Below are 22,152 nucleotides of genomic sequence, written 5' to 3'. Positions count from 1 at the left end.
GCCGTAGGGAAGTTATGTTGGAACATACATTTCCCATTGATTTTCATGGGACTTTAAACAAAAACCCCAACCCTCACAAATGGGGGTAGTTAAGGGTTAAATTACCTATCCTATATTTTAAGTGGACATATAAGTAACATGTGACCAAGTGTTATCGAAATATCTCCAGCCGTTTGGAAGTTATGCAGTAACATATATTTCCCATTGACTTGTATTAGACTTTAAACATAAACCCCGCCCCTGGCAAATGGGGGTGAGTAAGGGTTAAATCACCTATCCTATGTTTGTTGTTGACATATAAGTAACATGTGTTCCAAGTTTCATGTTAATATCTTTAGCAGTTTGGACGTGATGCTGGAACATACACACATACATACATACATACATACATACTTACACACACACACATTGGCGCTGATTTATCAATCTGTCTGAGACAGAAACTGGAGTGATTTTCCCAAGCAACCAATCATGGCTCAGCTTTCATTTTATCAGAGCTCCTTAAGATATAAAACATAAGCTGTGATTGGTTGCTTGGAAAAATCACTCCATTTTCTGTTTTAGACAGATTGATAAATCAGGGCCATTGAGTTTTGTATATATACTAGCTGAGTACCCGGCGTTGCCCGGTTTTTCCTTCCTAATCCTTGTTGAGGAGGAAAATGAACAAAGGAGGAAGCTTTTGACTTCATATCCTGTCCTCATATATTGTTGTGATATCCCAACCCCATATCCCGTCCTCATATCCCGACCTCCTATCCCGTCATCATATCTCGACCTTCTATCCCGACCTCCCATCCTGTCCTCTATCCCGTCCTCATATCCTGTTCTCCTATCCTGTCCTCCTATCCCGTCCTCCTATCCTGTCCTCCTATCCCGACCTCATATCCCGTCCTCCTATCCCGTCCATCTATCCCGACGTCCTATCCCGACCTCCTATCCTGACCTCCTATCCCGACCTCCTATCCCGACCTGTAATATGTGTACCAGGTATTGAAATATCGCCAGCCGTAGGGAAGTTATGTTGGAACATACATTTCCCATTGATTTTCATGGGACTTTAAACAAAAACCCCAACCCTCACAAATGGGGGTAGTTAAGGGTTAAATTACCTATCCTATATTTTAAGTGGACATATAAGTAACATGTGACCAAGTGTTATCGAAATATCTCCAGCCGTTTGGAAGTTATGCAGTAACATATATTTCCCATTGACTTGTATTAGACTTTAAACATAAACCCCGCCCCTGGCAAATGGGGGTGAGTAAGGGTTAAATCACCTATCCTATGTTTGTTGTTGACATATAAGTAACATGTGTTCCAAGTTTCATGTTAATATCTTTAGCAGTTTGGACGTGATGCTGGAACATACACACATACATACATACATACATACATACATACTTACACACACACACATTGGCCCTGATTTATCAATCTGTCTGAGACAGAAACTGGAGTGATTTTCCCAAGCAACCAATCATGGCTCAGCTTTCATTTTATCAGAGCTCCTTAAGATATAAAACATAAGCTGTGATTGGTTGCTTGGAAAAATCACTCCATTTTCTGTTTTAGACAGATTGATAAATCAGGGCCATTGAGTTTTGTATATATACTAGCTGAGTACCCGGCGTTGCCCGGTTTTTCCTTCCTAATCCTTGTTGAGGAGGAAAATGAACAAAGGAGGAAGCTTTTGACTTCATATCCTGTCCTCATATATTGTTGTGATATCCCAACCCCATATCCCGTCCTCATATCCCGACCTCCTATCCCGTCATCATATCTCGACCTTCTATCCCGACCTCCCATCCTGTCCTCTATCCCGTCCTCATATCCTGTTCTCCTATCCTGTCCTCCTATCCCGTCCTCCTATCCTGTCCTCCTATCCCGACCTCCTATCCCGACCTCATATCCCGTCCTCCTATCCCGTCCATCTATCCCGACGTCCTATCCCGACCTCCTATCCTGACCTCCTATCCCGACCTCCTATCCCGTCCTCCTATTCCGACTTCCTATCTCGACCTCCTATTCCGACCTCCTATCCTGTCCTCCTATTTCGACCTCCTATCTCGACCTCCTATCCCGACCTCCTATCCCGACCTCCTGTCCCATCCTCCTATCCCGTCCTACTATCCCCACCTTCTATCTCGACCTCCTATCCGGACCTCCTATCTCGACCTCCTATCTCGACCTCCTATCTCAACCTCCCATCTTGACCTCCTATTTCGACCTCCTATCCCGTCCCCCTATCCAGTCCATCTATGCCGACCTCCTATCTCTACCTCTTATTCTTACCTCCTATCCTGTCCTCCTATTTTGACCTCCTACATCGACCTCCTATCCCGACCTCCTATCCCGTCCTCCTATGCCATCCTCCTATCCCAACCTCCTATGTCGACCTCCTATCCTGACCTCCTATCTTGACCTCCTATCCCGTCCCCCTATCCAGTCCATCTATCCCGACCTCCTATCTCTACCACCTATCCCAACCTCCTATCCTGTCCTCTTATCCCGTCCTCTTATCCCATCCTCCTACCCTTACCTCCTATGCCGTCCTCCTATTTCGACCTCCGATCCTGTCCTCCTAGTTTGACCTCCTATCCCGACCTCCTATGCCGACCTCCTATCCCGTCCTCCTATCTCGACCTCCTATCTCGACCTCCTATCCCGACCTCCTATCCCGACCTCCTATTCCGACCTCCTATCCCGGTCCTCTTATCCCATCCTCCTATCTCGACCTCCTATCTCGTCCTCCTATCCCGACCTCCTATCCCGACCTCCATATTTTAAGTGGACATATAAGTAACATGTGACCAAGTTTTTTCAAAATATCTCCTGCCGTTTGGAAGTTATGCAGTAACATATATTTCCCATTGACTTGTATGGGACTTTAAACATAAAACCCGCCCCTGGGAAAGGGGGGGGGGAGTAAGGGTTAAATCACCTATCCTATGTTTGTTGTTGGCATATAAGTAACATGTGTGCCAAGTTTCATGTTGATATCTTTAGCCGTTTGGACGTGATGCTGGAACATACACACACACACACACACATACACACGTTGAGTTTTATATATATAGATAGATAATGGCTCAAATAAAAATTCAGTTAAAACTCTATTTCAGTGATGATTGGCTAAGCGGGTACTTCCTGCATGTGGAGATAAAACAGGAAGTGCTGGTCATCTGAGATCGGGCACCATCAGGATAGCAGTGGTAGATGATATAATTTATATACTGTATAATTGCAATGCCAGCCTAAGCCCATGGAGAAAAAAAATGTTGTGGAACCAAATAATCCATTAAAAGAGGTTGTCCAGGATTAGAAAAACATTGCTCCTTTCTTGCAACATAGTCACCACTACTGTACACAGGTTGTGTTGTGTATTGCAGCTTGGCTCCATTAAAGTGAAAAGGAAACAGCTGCACTACTATACACAACCTAAGGATAGGAGTGGTGCTGTATTTGTATAAAAAGAAGCATTATTCATAATCCTGGACAACCTCTTGCTAGGTCCCCTTTTCCACCTTTTGAAACTGAGCCCACATCAAACTCCCTTTTAGAACCTTGTCTGAGTGGCATCTCTATTATATTTTCAATAAAATAAAAAAAGCTATGTTAATACTACCAGTCGATGTAAAAAACAATGCGCAAAAAACGATACTGCGCATGCGCGGGATTTCCTACTATACCCGGAAGCAATGCTGAAGACAGCTTCCGGGTATAGTAGGACATTCCGCCCATGCTCAGTATCGTTGTTACGCCGAGCGCTCCGGGTCCCCGCTCCTCCCCGGAGCGCTCGCTTCACTCTCCCCGCGGCAGCGCTCCGGTCACGTCCTCTGACCCGGGGCGCTGCGATTCCGCTGCCAGCCGGGATGCGATTCGCGATGCGGGTAGCGCCCGCTCGCGATGCGCACCCCGGCTCCCCTACCTGACTCGCTCTCCGTCTGTTCTGTCCCGGCGCGCGCGGCCCCGCTCCCTAGGGCGCGCGCGCGCCGGGTCTCTGCGATTTAAAGGGCCACTGCGCCGCTGATTGGCGCAGTGGTTCCAATTAGTGTGTTCACCTGTGCACTTCCCTATATCACCTCACTTCCCCTGCACTCCCTTGCCGGATCTTGTTGCCTTAGTGCCAGTGAAAGCGTTCCTTGTGTGTCCCTTGCCTGTGTTTCCAGACCTTCTGCCGTTGCCCCTGACTACGATCCTTGCTGCCTGCCCCGACCTTCTGCTACGTCCGACCTTGCTTTTGCCTACTCCCTTGTACCGCGCCTATCTTCAGCAGCCAGAGAGGTGAGCCGTTGCTAGTGGATACGACCTGGTCACTACCGCCGCAGCAAGACCATCCCGCTTTGCGGCGGGCTCTGGTGAAAACCAGTAGTGGCTTAGAACCGGTCCACTAGCACGGTCCACGCCAATCCCTCTCTGGCACAGAGGATCCACTACCTGCCAGCCGGCATCGTGACAGTAGATCCGGCCATGGATCCCGCTGAAGTTCCTCTGCCAGTTGTCGCTGACCTCACCACGGTGGTCGCCCAGCAGTCACAACAGATAGCGCAACAAGGCCAACAGCTGTCTCAACTGACCGTTATGCTACAACAGTTACTACCACAGCTTCAGCAGTCATCTCCTCCGCCAGCTCCTGCACCTCCTCCGCAGCGAGTGGCCGCTCCTGGGATACGCTTATCCTTGCCGGATAAATTTGATGGGGACTCTAAGTTTTGCCGTGGCTTTCTTTCCCAATGTTCCCTGCATCTGGAGATGATGTCGGACCTGTTTCCCACTGAAAGGTCTAAGGTGGCTTTCGTAGTCAGCCTTCTGTCCGGAAAAGCCCTATCATGGGCCACACCGCTCTGGGACCGCAATGACCCCGTCACTGCCTCTGTACACTCCTTCTTCTCGGAAATCCGAAGTGTCTTTGAGGAACCTGCCCGAGCCTCTTCTGCTGAGACTGCCCTGTTGAACCTGGTCCAGGGTAATTCTTCCGTTGGCGAGTATGCCGTACAATTCCGTACTCTTGCTTCAGAATTGTCCTGGAATAATGAGGCCCTCTGCGCGACCTTCAAAAAAGGCCTATCCAGCAACATTAAAGATGTTCTGGCCGCACGAGAAATTCCTGCTAATCTACATGAACTTATTCACCTAGCCACTCGCATTGACATGCGTTTTTCCGAAAGGCGTCAGGAACTCCGCCAAGATATGGACTCTGTTCGCACGAGGCGTTTCTTCTCCTCGGCTCCTCTCTCCTCTGGTCCCCTGCAATCTGTTCCTGTGCCTCCCGCCGTGGAGGCTATGCAGGTCGACCGGTCTCGCCTAACACCTCAAGAGAGGACACGACGCCGTATGGAGAACCTCTGCCTGTACTGTGCTAGTACCGAACACTTCTTGAGAGATTGTCCTATCCGTCCTCCCCGCCTGGAAAGACGTACGCTGACTCCGCACAAAAGTGAGACAGTCCTTGATGTCTACTCTGCTTCTCCACGTCTTACTGTGCCTGTGCGGATGTCTGCCTCTGCCTTCTCCTTCTCTACAGTGGCCTTCTTGGACTCTGGATCTGCAGGAAATTTTATTTTGGCCTCTCTCGTCAACAGGTTCAACATCCCGGTGACCAGTCTCGCCAGACCCCTCTACATCAATTGTGTAAATAATGAAAGATTGGACTGTACCATACGTTTCCGCACGGAGCCCCTTCTTATGAGTATCGGATCTCATCATGAGAGGATTGAACTTTTGGTCCTCCCCAATTGCACCTCGGAAATTCTCCTTGGACTTCCCTGGCTTCAACTTCATTCCCCTACTCTGGATTGGTCCACTGGGGAGATCAAGAGTTGAGGGTCCTCTTGTTCCAAGAACTGTCTAAAACCGGTTCCCAGTAACCCTTGCCGTAACTCTGTGGTTCCTCCAGTAACCGGTCTCCCTAAGGCCTATATGGACTTCGCGGATGTTTTCTGCAAAAAACAAGCTGAGACTCTACCTCCTCACAGGCCTTATGATTGCCCTATCGACCTCCTCCCGGGCACTACTCCACCCCGGGGCAGAATTTATCCTCTCTCTGCCCCAGAGACTCTTGCCATGTCCGAATACGTCCAGGAGAATCTAAAAAAGGGCTTTATCCGTAAATCCTCCTCTCCTGCCGGAGCCGGATTTTTCTTTGTGTCCAAAAAAGATGGCTCCCTACGTCCTTGCATTGACTACCGCGGTCTTAATAAAATCACGGTTAAGAACCGCTACCCCTTACCCCTCATCTCTGAACTCTTTGATCGCCTCCAAGGTGCCCACATCTTCACTAAATTGGACTTAAGAGGCGCCTATAACCTCATCCGCATCAGAGAGGGGGACGAGTGGAAAACGGCATTTAACACCAGAGATGGACACTTTGAGTATCTGGTCATGCCCTTTGGACTGTGCAACGCCCCTGCCGTCTTCCAAGACTTTGTCAATGAAATTTTTCGTGATCTGTTATACTCCTGTGTTGTTGTATATCTGGACGATATCCTAATTTTTTCTGCCAATCTAGAAGAACACCGCCAGCATGTCCGTATGGTTCTTCAGAGACTTCGTGACAACCAACTCTATGCCAAAATTGAGAAATGTCTGTTTGAATGCCAATCTCTTCCTTTTCTAGGATATTTGGTCTCTGGCCAGGGACTACAGATGGATCCTGACAAACTCTCTGCCGTCTTAGATTGGCCACGCCCCTCCGGACTCCGTGCTATCCAACGCTTTTTGGGGTTCGCCAATTATTACAGGCAATTTATTCCACATTTTTCTACCATTGTGGCTCCTATCGTGGCTTTAACCAAAAAAAATGCTGATCCCAAGTCCTGGCCTCCTCAAGCAGAAGACGCCTTTAAACGACTCAAGTCTGCCTTTTCTTCGGCTCCCGTCCTCTCCAGACCTGACCCTTCCAAACCCTTCCTATTGGAGGTTGATGCCTCCTCAGTGGGAGCTGGAGCTGTTCTTCTACAGAAAAATTCTTCCGGGCATGCTGTCACTTGTGGTTTTTTCTCTAGGACCTTCTCTCCAGCGGAGAGGAACTACTCCATCGGGGATCGAGAGCTTCTAGCCATTAAATTAGCACTTGAGGAATGGAGGCATCTGCTTGAGGGATCAAGTTCTCCTGTTATTATCTACACCGACCACAAGAACCTCTCCTACCTCCAGTCTGCCCAACGGCTGAATCCTCGCCAGGCCCGGTGGTCTCTGTTCTTTGCCCGATTTAATTTTGAGATTCACTTTCGTCCTGCCGATAAGAACATTAGGGCCGATGCTCTCTCTCGTTCCTCGGATGCCTCAGAAGTTGAACTCTCTCCGCAACACATCATTCCACCTGACTGCCTGATCTCCACTTCTCCTGCCTCCATCAGGCAGACTCCTCCAGGAAAGACCTTTGTTTCTCCTCGCCAACGCCTCGGAATCCTCAAATGGGGTCACTCCTCCCATCTCGCAGGTCATGCGGGTATCAAGAAATCTGTGCAACTCATCTCCCGCTTCTATTGGTGGCCGACTCTGGAGACGGATGTTGTGGACTTTGTGCGAGCCTGCACTATCTGTGCCCGGGATAAGACTCCTCGCCAGAAGCCCGCTGGTTTTCTTCATCCTCTGCCTGTCCCCGAACAGCCTTGGTCTCTGATTGGTATGGATTTTATTACTGATTTACCCCCTTCCCGTGGCAACACTGTTATTTGGGTGGTCGTTGATCGATTCTCCAAAATGGCACATTTCATCCCTCTTCCTGGTCTTCCTTCTGCGCCTCAGTTGGCTAAACAATTTTTTGTACACATTTTTCGTCTTCACGGGTTGCCTACGCAGATTGTCTCGGATAGAGGCGTCCAATTCGTGTCTAAATTCTGGAGGGCTCTCTGTAAACAACTCAAGATTAAATTAAATTTTTCTTCTGCATATCATCCCCAGTCCAATGGACAAGTAGAAAGGATTAACCAGATCTTGGGTGATTATTTGCGACATTTTGTTTCCTCCCGCCAGGATGACTGGGCAGATCTCCTCCCATGGGCCGAATTCTCGTATAACTTCAGGGTCTCTGAGTCTTCCTCCAAATCCCCATTTTTCGTGGTGTACGGCCGTCACCCTCTTCCCCCCCTCCCTACTCCCTTGCCCTCTGGTCTGCCCGCTGTGGATGAAATTTCTCGTGACCTTTCCATCATATGGAGAGAGACCCAAAATTCTCTCTTACAGGCTTCATCACGCATGAAGAAGTTCGCGGATAAGAAAAAAAGAGCTCCCCCCGTTTTTTCCCCTGGAGACAAGGTATGGCTCTCCGCTAAATATGTCCGCTTCCGTGTCCCTAGCTACAAGTTGGGACCACGCTATCTTGGTCCTTTCAAAATTTTGTGTCAAATTAATCCTGTCTCCTATAAACTTCTTCTTCCTCCCTCTCTTCGTATCCCTAATGCCTTTCACGTCTCTCTTCTCAAACCACTCATCCTCAACCGTTTTTCTCCCAAATCTGTTCCTCCCACTCCTGTTTCCGGCTCCTCGGACATCTTCTCGGTCAAAGAAATTTTAGCTGCCAAAAAGGTCAGAGGGAAAAATTTTTTTTTAGTGGACTGGGAGGGTTGTGGTCCTGAAGAGAGATCCTGGGAACCTGAGGACAACATCCTAGACAAAAGTCTGCTCCTCAGGTTCTCAGGCTCTAAGAAGAGGGGGAGACCCAAGGGGGGGGGTACTGTTACGCCGAGCGCTCCGGGTCCCCGCTCCTCCCCGGAGCGCTCGCTTCACTCTCCCCGCGGCAGCGCTCCGGTCACGTCCTCTGACCCGGGGCGCTGCGATTCCGCTGCCAGCCGGGATGCGATTCGCGATGCGGGTAGCGCCCGCTCGCGATGCGCACCCCGGCTCCCCTACCTGACTCGCTCTCCGTCTGTTCTGTCCCGGCGCGCGCGGCCCCGCTCCCTAGGGCGCGCGCGCGCCGGGTCTCTGCGATTTAAAGGGCCACTGCGCCGCTGATTGGCGCAGTGGTTCCAATTAGTGTGTTCACCTGTGCACTTCCCTATATCACCTCACTTCCCCTGCACTCCCTTGCCGGATCTTGTTGCCTTAGTGCCAGTGAAAGCGTTCCTTGTGTGTCCCTTGCCTGTGTTTCCAGACCTTCTGCCGTTGCCCCTGACTACGATCCTTGCTGCCTGCCCCGACCTTCTGCTACGTCCGACCTTGCTTTTGCCTACTCCCTTGTACCGCGCCTATCTTCAGCAGCCAGAGAGGTGAGCCGTTGCTAGTGGGTACGACCTGGTCACTACCGCCGCAGCAAGACCATCCCGCTTTGCGGCGGGCTCTGGTGAAAACCAGTAGTGGCTTAGAACCGGTCCACTAGCACGGTCCACGCCAATCCCTCTCTGGCACAGAGGATCCACTACCTGCCAGCCGGCATCGTGACAATCGTCCAGGACTCGGCTGAGATGAGACGGAGAGTGTAAGACAACGTATGAATATTCATTAGCCAGGCGGTGCTGCGGGTCGGGTGGCGGTTACGTCACAGTGTCAGTTGAAGGCAGTAACCCCGCCCGTGCCAGTTAGCAGCTAATTTGAATATACCGAAAACCAGCAATAATGGGCGAACGGCACAGCGGATCCGGGCAAGGTAGGACTCAAAATGTTCAGTGTCTCCCGCACTATCCACAGGTACTCGTGGATAGTGCTCGACAAAACATATGACAGTTTTCCTTTAAAGGTGTTCTTTAAGCTCTTCTTCCTCTGATAAGTGATCTGATAGGCTTAGAAAGTGGTAAAGTAACGATGAAAGTATTGACAACACAAAGAAATATAGATTAAATATTCTATGATGTGTTAATAAGCTTGTATAGTGCATTCTGAAAAGGGATTTACCTGTGCCAGCTGATGTGAGGTTTGGGAGAGCCGGTGGCCCGGCAGTATATGGTAATGTCCTCTTGGCGATCTGCAGTTGCATTGAAGGATCTTTGTTGGATTAAGATGGCTGGAGGAACTGAAGAAAGATACAAACAAATTACATATTTATATATATATATATATATATATATATATATATATATATATATATATATACACACACACACACACACACTGTATAGCATTTCCTAACTTTATATTAGTCATGATGAAGTGAGTTAATTATATTAATTTTTATGAAAACTTTTTAAACACTGACATAAAAAAGTTGATATGCCATCCATTTATGCATCCAATCACTGAACCAGGCTAAACTATGTTAGTGTTTTTCTCCCCTCAGTTTATCTGCATAGTAATGTTTCTTGCTTCCAGAATCAGCACAGTCCTATTCACTTAAAGAGAAGCTCTCACCATCTTTTTTTTTTAATCTGTCCCTGCCTATTGCCCATCTATCCCTAACCCCCTCCCTGCCTTTAATTTTTTTTTTAACTATATTAAAAATGCCTTTTTGTCTGCCTGGTAGTGTGCTCACTTACCAGGCTGACTTCCCCAGCAGGCACGACGTCACTGATGCCTGCTGGTGGGGGCTGACTTCCGCCCATAGTTCATCTATACAGGGTGCCTCCAGTTGTTTCACCACTACAACTCCCAGCTTGCCCTGACATCTATTGGCTGTCAGGGCATGCTGGGAGTTGTAGTGGTGAAACAACTGGAGGCACTCTGTGTTGAAAACAATATCTTTGTTACGGCCGCGGCCGCAACCCACTGCCCTGAACCCCACCGCGCAAACCGCTCTACCCCCCCTCCGCCACACAACCTGCTCTATCCCCCCCCCCCCTGAAAATCACTTACCGAAGTGCAGGGGTGCTGGACAGTCCTGAGGCAGCAGCAGCGGCGCATATCTGCTGGGAGGCAGGGCCAGCATGCGAGGCCAGGGAGCCAATGCACGCATCCTCTGTGCTCTCAGTGCTCACTCCCGCCTGTCTGATTGACAGGCAGGGAGCGGGCGCAGGCTGACTGGCTGACTAAATTAGGACCGATTGCCTGGCTGGCAGCGGTCCTAATTCAGTCGTGACGTCACGGCAGGCTGCAGCCGGCCACTAGGAGAGAGACCCCTAGTGGCCGGTTTTCAAATATAAAATAAACTATTTTAATTTAAAAAAAAAATTAATGAAAGTATATTAGAGATATGTTGTAGTACATAAGTACTACAACATATTAAAAAAAAGGTTGGTGACAGTGCCCATTTAAAGCTAAGAGTAGTGATGGAGATGTACTGCAGGGGTGCAATGTTTGGGAATGGGATAAAATACCTATTTTCTTATCTTATGCAACCACTTTAAAGTTGATTTAGGCTGCATCTCCAAATGTGACAGCAAGAAATGCATGCTTAGATTGTACCATTACATGGGCAACAATACAGTCCAATGTCACAGACTAAGGCTTAATTGAAAACATGTTTTGGAGTCTGACTATACAACAGTATCCTATCAAAAAAGGGATAACCCAAAATCCCCACTAACTTTATGAAATGAATGTAGTCTAATTATGAACAAATTCAATGGGGGAGTTTAATAAAAAGCAGTGCAGAGGAAAAGTTTTCCAGTTACTCACAGCAACCAATCAGATCGTTTCTTTCATGTTTGAAAAGGCCTCTGGAAAATGAAGGAAGCGATCTGATTGGTTGAGTGAGCAACTTGTCAACTTTTCCTCTGGACAGGTTTTGATTAAGCTCCCCCAATGATTTAGCCTATTTCCCAAACAAATCTTATTTCTGTGTGGCTGACTCATCTACAAAATTTGGTAGATGAGCCAAACATAGTCACAATTAGGACATATTTGATCTATAAAGTCAGTGAACTTGGCTGGAACGCACCACGTCAGTATCCCTTTTTGACAGGCTGTCAAGGTACAGCCTGATGTATGCCCCAAGATGTGATATGAAATGGATTAGGGAAATTCTAGAACTACACAATTTTAGAAACATATTATTGTATTGTATTTACACATGGACTGCATTGTGCAAATTAGGGAAAGAAAATAGGACTATAGGATTTCCTTTATGCCACCGGCAGACAACTGCTAATGTGGACAAGTATAGAAGACATGTTTGACCTTCATCGCATCCTTTTAAAATATCAACAGCACATGATTGATATGAAAAAGCCAGCATTTGGTTAATTCATGTATTCTTACACTCTACGCTCTACATTGAGATGCCCTCTAACAACTTTCTACTTGAGATGTTTTTACTACATGGGGTTGGGTTTTTAAAGACATTATCTGTCCATTTGTAAGGATATATTGACATTATAGGGTGTGCGCCCAAAGCTTGGAACCATTCTCTGTGAGAACAGAGAGCAAATCTGGAGGAGCAGCTTCCATTCTGGTGGACTCAAGCTATGTTTGTCTTACAAGGCTGTCAGTGGTCTACATAAAAGAAAGGGGTGTATTAAAAAAGTGCACTTTACTCTTGAAGTTGAAATAAATAAATTACACAAACCTAAGTTTAACATTACTCTTTAATTATTGATCAAATATTGATCTCTATGTTGGGTTAACACACCCAAGATAACCATGGATAAATCTATACCACCTATGGAATCTGATATGGAATAACCCCCCCCCCCCCCCAAGAACCAAGAACAAAGAACAGAAAGACATGGTGTTTGTTTACTCTTCCTAATACCCTCCTCAATTAATTTACTGACAATGCAGTTCCCTGGAGAAAGGCGTTCTGCACAATTTCTTACCAACAGACAAAGTGTGAATCAAACAGATCTTGGCCCCATCTCTCCAGGGGCGCCATAGTAGCCACATAATCTGTTACTATAGGATATATGCCCTTGATGAATGGCTATATACTTAGACTACCTATACATACTGCAACACTTCAGCTGCTAAAGACCTAAGAAAAATGTCTGGCTGGCTATGACTTCCCTTAACAACCAGTTGATTTCACTAGGAACAGGCCCTACTGGCAGATGCCCTCTGAAAGGGGTGATCTCTAATAAAAAAAAAATGTGTTAAGGGTATGTATTTAAATATACAGCATTGGATTAGTCAAACAAAGTTACACAGAATCCTTCAACAACCTTAGGGTCTGATACAATAACAGACCTATAAAGGTTCAGAAGAAGATTCAGATCTGACTATGGAGCCCATCACTTTCATTTAGATCTACTGTATTTCTCATGGAATAATTCACATATACCGTAATCTATTGGACCTTATATCCTTTGTGCACAATGATAGAAAAGGTTATAATTTGATTAAAATTGGACATGAACATGTTCTGCATACCCACTTAAGGACCCAGGGTGTACCTGTATGCCCTGATTCCACTCCCTTTCTATAACGCAGAGCCATAGCATGGCCCTGCATCATAGCGGGTCGGGCCCGGCCATTGTTATGATTTTTTCCAGAAGTACCACAAAATCAAACCTATAAGTAGGGTATCATTTAATCATATGGGCCTACAGAATAAAAATAAGGTGTCATTTTTACCGAAAAATGTACTGAATAGAAACGGAAGCCCCCAAAAATTATAAAATGGCGTTTTTTCTTCAATTTTGTTGCACAATGATTTTTTTTCTGTTTCACCGTAGATTTTTGGGTAAAATGACTGATGTCATTATAAAGTAGAATTGGTGGCGCAAAAAATAAGCTATCATATGGATTTTTAGGTGCAAAATTGAAAGAATTATGATTTTTTTAAATGTAAAGAGGAAAAAACTAAAATGCAAAAACAGAAAAAAAAACGGGGTCCTTAAGGGGATACAAGAAGGGGACTCTAAGAATTATTTGTTTTTTCTAGCGGGCCCAGTGAACCCAAATAGCCTAGCTGAATATACCAGTAGCAAATTAACTAGAAAAATATGCTATTATTCATGGTATAAATGCTTTCATAGCAGAATAACATCAGTAACATCTGATAATGCCTGTAGGCTAACAGCACACAATTATCTGTAAACAAAGCACAAGTATTTGGATATGTGTCTATTCCGTGAATTATCCGCTAGTCATGATCATGCAAAGCTTTGAGGTATGATCGGAGCATTTAAGTGGAAATGCAAATCTAGCAAATGTACTCAGTGTCACGAATTCACTAACTATGAGAATCTCTCTTCCTGTCTGCAAGCCTTTACCAGTAACATTCCTTAATAATAAAACATTTCACAACAAACAATGTGAAAATCACAGCCCATCCTCAACACCACTGTAGTCGAAGCAATATTATTTTATTATTCCAATTAAAGTATGAATATAAAACTATGACATGTAATGGAACATAATGTATATTGATCATCATGCCCTGATGGTAAACAAGCAACATGAAAAACGCTTAAAGGAAAACTGTCACCCTGATCACCCCCACTAAATCCAATACACAGGGTTGCGGGTGACCAGGAATGCAATGAGGTGTCACCAAATTCCATCCAGTGGCTCCTGTGATATTGCCCGGTGAAAGTCCCGTTCTCAATTCGGTTACCTGCGCTCAGGAGGCGGGGCCCCGATGGCTGTCCACCCCCTGCTTCTATCTGCCTCCTGAAACAATCTGCCTTTATTAGTATATTAAAATTTTGTGCTGCAATCTGTGGTAGAAGTGCAAGTGCAGTTTGTTTACAGACAGCTCTCATGTCCTATCAACGTGAGTTGCATGTCACGTGAGCGATGCGCTCCAAGGCCAAAGTGCATGCACTCTGGCACAGTAGCAGGGTGCTCTGGCAAGAAGAGCTCTCACATCACTAGGACATGAGAGCTGTTTATAAACTAACTGTGCTTGTGCTTCTGCCTCAGAGCTGAGCGAAGAATTTGAATATACTAATAGAGGCAGATTGTTTTAGGAGGATGAATGAAGCAGGGGGTGGACAGCCATCGGGGCCCCACCTACTGCCCACAGGTAACCAAATTGAGAATGGGACTTTTGTCAAGCAATATCACAGGAGCCACTGGATGGAATTTGGTAAGTTACCCCTCTTTGCACTCCTGGTCACTCATACAATAAGCCTGAGCATTTGATTTAGTGTGGGTGATCAGGGTGACAGTTTTCCTTTAAATATCAGTAAAACTGATATAGACTTTTGCATAAAAGATAGCTGAGTTAGAGTTTGGAAAATTAAATAAAACACGGTGGGGGGATATTGAAAGAATTTAGTGCCATTTTTTTTTTTGCTTTACGCTGCGCCACATGGCTTAAAATTTGGCGCACACTATTAAAGAACCCTAATAACAAGTCTTTGAATATTCCCCCCAGTATTCTTAGTCTTTTGTTATGCAAAAAATAAAATTATTGTCAAAGTGTCGTTTAAATTGGGGGTAATTGTCCAAACAAAATGAAATATGAGCGTCACATTTAGTACTTAACCCCTTAAGGACCAACACAAATAAACCTGTACGCCCCTGAAAGACCAGGCCTGTTTTTTCAAATCGGGGATGTCTGTCTTTATTAGAGAATAACTCTGGTAACGTTTTGCCAATCACGATAATTCTGACATTGTTTTTTTGTCACAAGTTGTCCTTCATGTACATAGTAAAAGTAAGCCGATATCCTTTGTAGTTTTTTTTTACAATGCAAAAATCATGAAATTTTTTTAAAAATTAAGATTTTTTGCTATTTAAACACTAATAGGTTGCATACATTTATACACACTGACCAAATAGTTTATGAAACTTATACTTTCAGATGTCTACTTTATTTTGACAGCATTTTTTTAGTTTTTAATTAACATTTTAAATTAATTAGAAGCCTAACAACTTAACTTGAAATTTTGAAAATGTGAAAAGTACATCTTTTTTTATGTGCTATGCAAGGTTTGCAGACATTTTAAGGTAGTAGAACATAGGAACACCCCCCAAATTACCCAATTTTAAAAACTAGACCCCTCAAGGTATTTGCTAGGGGGTACAGTGAGTATTTTAACACCATCGTTTTTGGGCAGGAATTATTACAATGTCAGTGTTAAAAATTCTAAATTTGCCTTTTTTCACAAATGCATCATTTGTGGGGCATATTTTTTGGACATCACTTCTGATATTGCAAGAAATGCACCCTATATTTTATTGCTGCTTGGCCCGTGTTTGGAAATACCCCCGCTTAGGCCATATTTGGTTCCTTGGCCGCGTGGTAGGACCCCAAAGGAGAGAAGCCCCCTTTTGCTTTCAGGGCATCATTATATGAATAGTGTGAATTTGGGTAGAAAAACAGACATGGTGCACATCTACAATCTACACATCTAGTTTCCTAGCAGCCTCCCAGTCTGACTGAGAGAGCATGGTAGGTGAGCTATTGCACCTTGTTCACACTGGTGTGGTGCTGTGCGGCGTCCGTTGCTGCCGTGGCACCGTGTCTGCCCATAGACTTGTTTGAGTGGCATTGGGGCCGCTCTGCCAGTGGGTCGTTCCCCCTGTGGGCACTGGTGTCGCGGTGGTGGTGGTCGCCGCCCGGTGCTGCGCCATTTTATGCTAGGGACGTTAGGGACCCACTCTAAATAGGTGGCCTTGACGTGGCGAGTGGGCTTGTACTTTTTGATCAAAAATGTATACTAACAACCTGTTAGTTTTTGATGTTTTTCTACCCGAATTCACACTGTGTTTTCTATCCCCTCCTTTTTTTTTGTTTGAACATGTGCTGCACTCTTCCCCACCCCCTCAGCCCAACCCTATATAAGTAGTAGTTAGCTACACATGGGCCATTTCTTTCCTAGCAGCCTCCCAGTCTGACTGGGAGAGCATGGTAGGTGGCTATTGCACCTTGTTCACACTGGTGTGGTGCTGTGCGGCGTCCGTTGCTGCCGTGGCGCCGTGTCTGCGGGGGGGTGCGGACCATAGACTGGTTTGAGTGGCATTGGGGCCGCCCTGCCAGTGGGTCGTTCCCCCCTGTGGGCACTGGTGTCGCGGAGGTGGTGGTTGCCGCCCGATGCTGCGCCATTTTATGCTAGGGACGTTAGGGACCCACTCTAAATATGTGGCCTTGACGTGGCGAGTGGGCTTGTAATTTTTGATCAAAACTGTATACTAACAACCTGTTAGTTTTTGATATTATGCTGAGAAGCAATCAGATCATTATACAAGATTGTAGATGTGCACCATGTCTGTTTTTCTACCCGAATTCACATTATATGAATTGTCCCCTTTCATACTGCATTTCTGCAGCATAGGTGTCCGTTTTCACGTTAAAAAAGGGATGCCAATGTATACTGTAGCAGTCAGAAATGAACGGAGCTGCTACAGTATACGTCAGCATCACTCTTTTTGACGTGATGCTGACGGATACCTCTAACAGTGCGGAAACGCAGTATGAATGGGACGCAGTGTAGGGTCACAGAGCGCATCCGCAGCATATTTCACACTGCGGATGCCTGGTGCGGGAACGTGTACCCGCCCTGGACGTGTATACACGTCCATGGTCGTTAAGGGGTTAAATAGTACTTACAGAAAGTCACAAAGTTGGTGCTATATACAATACATTATTGATCAAAATATGCAATGTCTTATAAGCTGGCACAACAGAACAGATTATTATTGGCCTATGTATATTGCACTCCTAATATCAGTGTCCAATAGTTAATACATGTTCTTTCCAGGCTGATGGTGGTGAATATGGTATAATAGATTGCTGGTATATGTAGAGGCTAGATGCATTTCGAGACATTCATCTGTCTCTCTTTTTGACAGCTATTGAAAAAGAGACAGAGAACGTCTCGAAACGTGTCTAACCTCTACATATACCAGCAATCTATTATACCATACTCACCACCATAGAAACCAGGATCTTTACAAACCAACTTGCAACTGCTGGAGGCCCCGAGTGAGCGGCCCACTGTTACATGCCCAGCAACACAGGACATCAGCACTGTTACGTGCGCTTCTACACAGGACGCTAGCATCAACTGCTGACCTCCCTTACATCACCACTCCCACAGTCCCCTGTTGAAGCCCGGACATTTCACATCAGACGGACGCCAGCCGTGCCAGTCCGGCATCATAGGACCATGCGGAGAAGTGTGGCTTTCCCTCCAGATGGGCACATACAACTGTGCCGGACGCTAGCCGAGCCAGCTCGTCAGTGTGCATAGGGACACCGCCGGGAGGTCAGGTAAGTGGTGCTATGCACCATTGCATATTCCTACCCACTGTACTACCAATGAACATAGGAGTATAACTCCATTATATCACCAACGGTGGTAAAATAATAACTATTACTGTACCACCAATGAGCATAGGAGTATAACTCCAATATACCACCAACGACATACTACCAACTGCTACTTATTTATTTTATATCCTGGACATTTAACAATAAGCTGCTTTACTTTTTATTACTATTTTTATTTTATTTTCATGTTTTAACCTATATTTTACTTATATATCTGTATTAATTCCTGCACCCTGCAAGGGCCCTGCGGGGGTAGGTGATTATAACTGCATTTAATAAATGTCTTATGATCACACTGAATCTCATACAATCTTTTAAATATCACATTTATATATATATATATATATATATATATATATATATATATATATATATATATATATACATACAGAGAGAGAGAGAGAGAGAGAGAGAGAGAGAGAGAGAGAAACATTACATTTACACACACACACACATACACACTTCTATACACACATTAAAATCCATATAGACATCATCACATATTTATATGGTCCATACATATTTATCCATATCACACAAACCCAATTCTAGTATTTAATACAATACATAAGCCCAGATTTGAGGAAACACGTACTCAGTATATACATTTTATATACACAATTTTAAATTATTATTATTTTGAATAATAATATTTGTTATTATTATTATTTTTTGAATATTAATAATATAATTACATTGTTACATAGTTAGTATGGTTGAAAAAAGAAATTTTTCCATCAAGTTCAACCAGGGAATTGAAGGGAAGGGATGTGGTGAGATGATGGGGGAGGGATGGGATTTTATATTTCTGCATAAGCATTAATGTTATTTTGTTCCAGGAATGTATCTAACCCTGTTTTAAAGCTTTCAAATGTTCCTGATATGACCAGTTCCTGAGGTAGACTGTTCCATAAGTTCACAGTTCTTATGGTAAAGAAGGCGTGTCGCCCCTTGAGACCAAACCTTTTCTTCTCCAGACAAAGGGAGTGCCCCCTCATCCTTTGAGAGCGTTTAATCTGGAACAGTTTTTCTCCCTATTTTTTGTATGTGCCATTTATATACTTTGATCATATACTCCCTTAAACGTCTCTTCTCAAAGCTAAACAAATGTAATTCTTTTAACCTTTCCTCATAGCTAAGATGTTTCATGCCCCATATTAGTTTAGTTGCACATCCCTGCACTCTTTCCAGCTCCACAGTGTCCCTTTTATGGACAGGTGACCAAAACTGAACAGCATATTCCAGGTGAGGCCGTACCAATGCTTTATAAAGGGGGAGTATTATGTCCCTGTCCCTCGAGTCCATGCCTCTTTTGATACATGACAATATCCTGCTGGCCTTAGAAGCAGCTGCCTCTATTATTATTATTATTATTATTAGAGATGAGCGAAGTTACAGTCATTCGATTCTTCACAAACTTCGCAGCTCGGCAGTTGCTGACTTTAGCCTGCATAAATTAGTTCAGTTTTCAGGTGCTCCGGTGGGCTGGAGACTCTCTACTAGGACTGTATCCCCCTTTTCCAGCCCACCGGAGCACCTGAAAGCTGAACTAATTTATGCAGGCTAAAGTCAGCAACTGCCGAGCTGCGAAGTTTGTGATGAATCGAGTGACTGTAACTTTACTCATCTCTAATTATTATTATGCATTATATTATTCTGATGGGTTATGACTACTAGTTTGGGAAGAAAGTTAAAGATAGTATACGTTTAAAAGCCAATTTTGCTAATAGCTAATTGTTATTGTTATTTTGAATAATAATATTTATTATTATTATTACTCTTATATTTTATAATATGATATCTTATACTTTATAATAATAATAATAATAATATAATTATTATGCATTATATTATTCTGATGGGTTATGACTACTAGTTTGGGAAGAAAGTTAAAGATATTATAAGTTTATAAGCCAATTTTGCTAATTGCCGCCTCTCTGGGAATTGCAGTATGACCTCTATGGGCTTGTTGCCTGGCATCACTATTACACCTGCCTATTTACATGTATTACAGTCACTGCGAGCATAATATTAGGAACTCTCAAAACTCTGAAATCTTTTATATACTTTTATTTAGCAGTTTCCATGGAAACAATACAGAGTGCAGTGAAGATGTCACCTGGGTATGGCACATCTCTTATTATACATTGATGGCACATAAGCTTTCTGCAATATTGATTTGTTAAGGTGAAATACTCCTGTGAACCGCATTCATCGATATATTAAAAAGAAAACTCATTTACTTTTGTCCTTAAATGTAAGATTAAAGGGACAAAAAAAAAATCGAGATGACTAGATGAAAAAGAAAAATATGATCTTTATCAAGATTATGAGTGTTGTAGGGAAGAGGCGCATTTACTTATATGCTAAGTACTTTGCTTTGAAAGTTTGTTTTATCCAAGAAATTATAAAAAAGTGACACTAGGCAAGTATCTTTATTATTTGATGTCATATTACAATATAGTAAATATCCAGCATTTCCCCACAGAAAATCCATTTTAAATGGGCGATTTGACCATTAAGCTTCTCGACCCTGGAGGCTCCTCATTTTTTACTTAGACAATGTGTGATATTGACCTGTAGTGTAGTGCCCCCAGTATAAGTTCAGCTTCCAATGCTAAAGTAGGTGCCAGGCTACTGTTATTGTAGCCATCCCTCATACATTACCCAGTATGAACAAGCTTTTGCAGTCACATTATATGTAACCCTACAAATACCTACAAAGAGTATCATATTACAGTGTGGAATAAGGATATTGCAGCCATCCATATATGTTACACAAAAGCACTACAGAAGGTTTTCCTGGCACCTATTGTAGGATCCACAGCTCTGGAAAATATTGGGTCCCCGGTAATTAACCACTGGAGAGGATCAGGGTTCACAAGAGACTGAATTTAATAGGATTTGGCACTGACACAGTATACAAGACAGTGTAGTATATGATGTCACATCTTGTTAAAATTACAAACTACCAAGTAACTAGTACATGCCTGAATGAAACATTAAGTTTACTTTTACTCAAAGTTATTACTATGAAATGAGAAATAATATACAAAAAACTATATATGTATATATGGTACATATTAAATGCCAACATAGGGTTCTGACTCAGCTTTTGGGTATATCAGAGGTTTTACCAACATGACAGACCAGTGGGTATATGGACACATACTGTATGGTCTAGCCCATAAAGAAAGATCCATTCTATATGCAAATTAGCACATGTATCACAAAGGATTGACTAAAGAGTACCTCTCGTGATCTTGTTAAATTTTATAACCCTGCTAGTTCATTGTCCCCATCAGGATAAACCACACCCGGCCTTTATTTTTATTATTTTTTAGTTTTCTACATTGATATTGCTCTGTATTTTCTGCTCAGTCTCAGTCAGATTTACAGACTGGGAAGGGGCGTTCCCCAGCAGGCGTAATATCTCCTGAAGCCATACAGGGGAGAACTTCCTCCTTCACTCTGCTAAACACAGCCCAGAGCAGTTTGGTGTGTGTAGTGTTCGGGTGTGTCCCTCTCGAGCTCTCCAGGACTTTCAAGCAGAGTACAGAAGCAGGTGTTCCATCAGCCTTTCCCAGGAGTGTGACAGCCTCCTGGGAAGGGCCTTCCTGTATAGAGTCCTGGGCCTCCACTTCCCGTTCTAGGCTGGCGAGAAGTGCAAACTGCAAGAGCCATTGTTCCGGCCAGAGGGAGAAGATCTAGCAGAGTCTGCAGCAATGCAGGCTCTGCTTCCCATGTGATAGGTGCCAGACAGAGATCCAGCTGAGAAAGAAAGGCAAGGAGAAGTGTGGAGTTGTGGGCTGAGAGAAGGCCCAAGGATTCCAGCGCCACCTACTGCTCCCACATGGCCGCACGGTTTGCTGAGTATGATCGGTGCAGCAAGGAGCTAAAGTTGGCCAGAGAGGATCTGCATGGGGCTCAGAATCTGGCGAACATAGGGACCAAAAAGAACAGGCCAGAGCTAAAGAAAAGGATCACGGCACTGAAACACTGAAAAAAAAACACAGTTTTGTAACTTTTGGGGGCTTCCGTTTCTACGTAGTACATTTTTCGGTAAAAATGACACCTTATCTTTATTCTGTAGGTCCATACAATTAAAATGATACCCT

General features: G+C 44.4%; 1 protein-coding gene across 6 annotated transcripts in view; it reads right to left on the bottom strand.

Moving 5' to 3' along the window:
- Positions 1-22,152, bottom strand: part of NCAM2 (neural cell adhesion molecule 2) — a 501,839-nt gene that overhangs the window by 169,975 nt on the left and 309,712 nt on the right. For all 6 annotated transcript variants that reach the window (XM_056559430.1, XM_056559431.1, XM_056559433.1 and 3 more), the window contains one exon: positions 9,835-9,952. In XM_056559430.1, coding sequence (XP_056415405.1) covers positions 9,835-9,952 — 118 coding nt within the window. The remainder of the gene's footprint in view (positions 1-9,834; positions 9,953-22,152) is intronic.

This window comes from Hyla sarda, chromosome 2 (assembly GCF_029499605.1).
Source record: "Hyla sarda isolate aHylSar1 chromosome 2, aHylSar1.hap1, whole genome shotgun sequence".
Classification (NCBI taxonomy): domain Eukaryota; kingdom Metazoa; phylum Chordata; class Amphibia; order Anura; family Hylidae; genus Hyla; species Hyla sarda.
The sequence above is the reverse complement of the archived record's forward strand: the minus strand, read 5'-3'. Positions and strand labels throughout refer to the sequence as shown.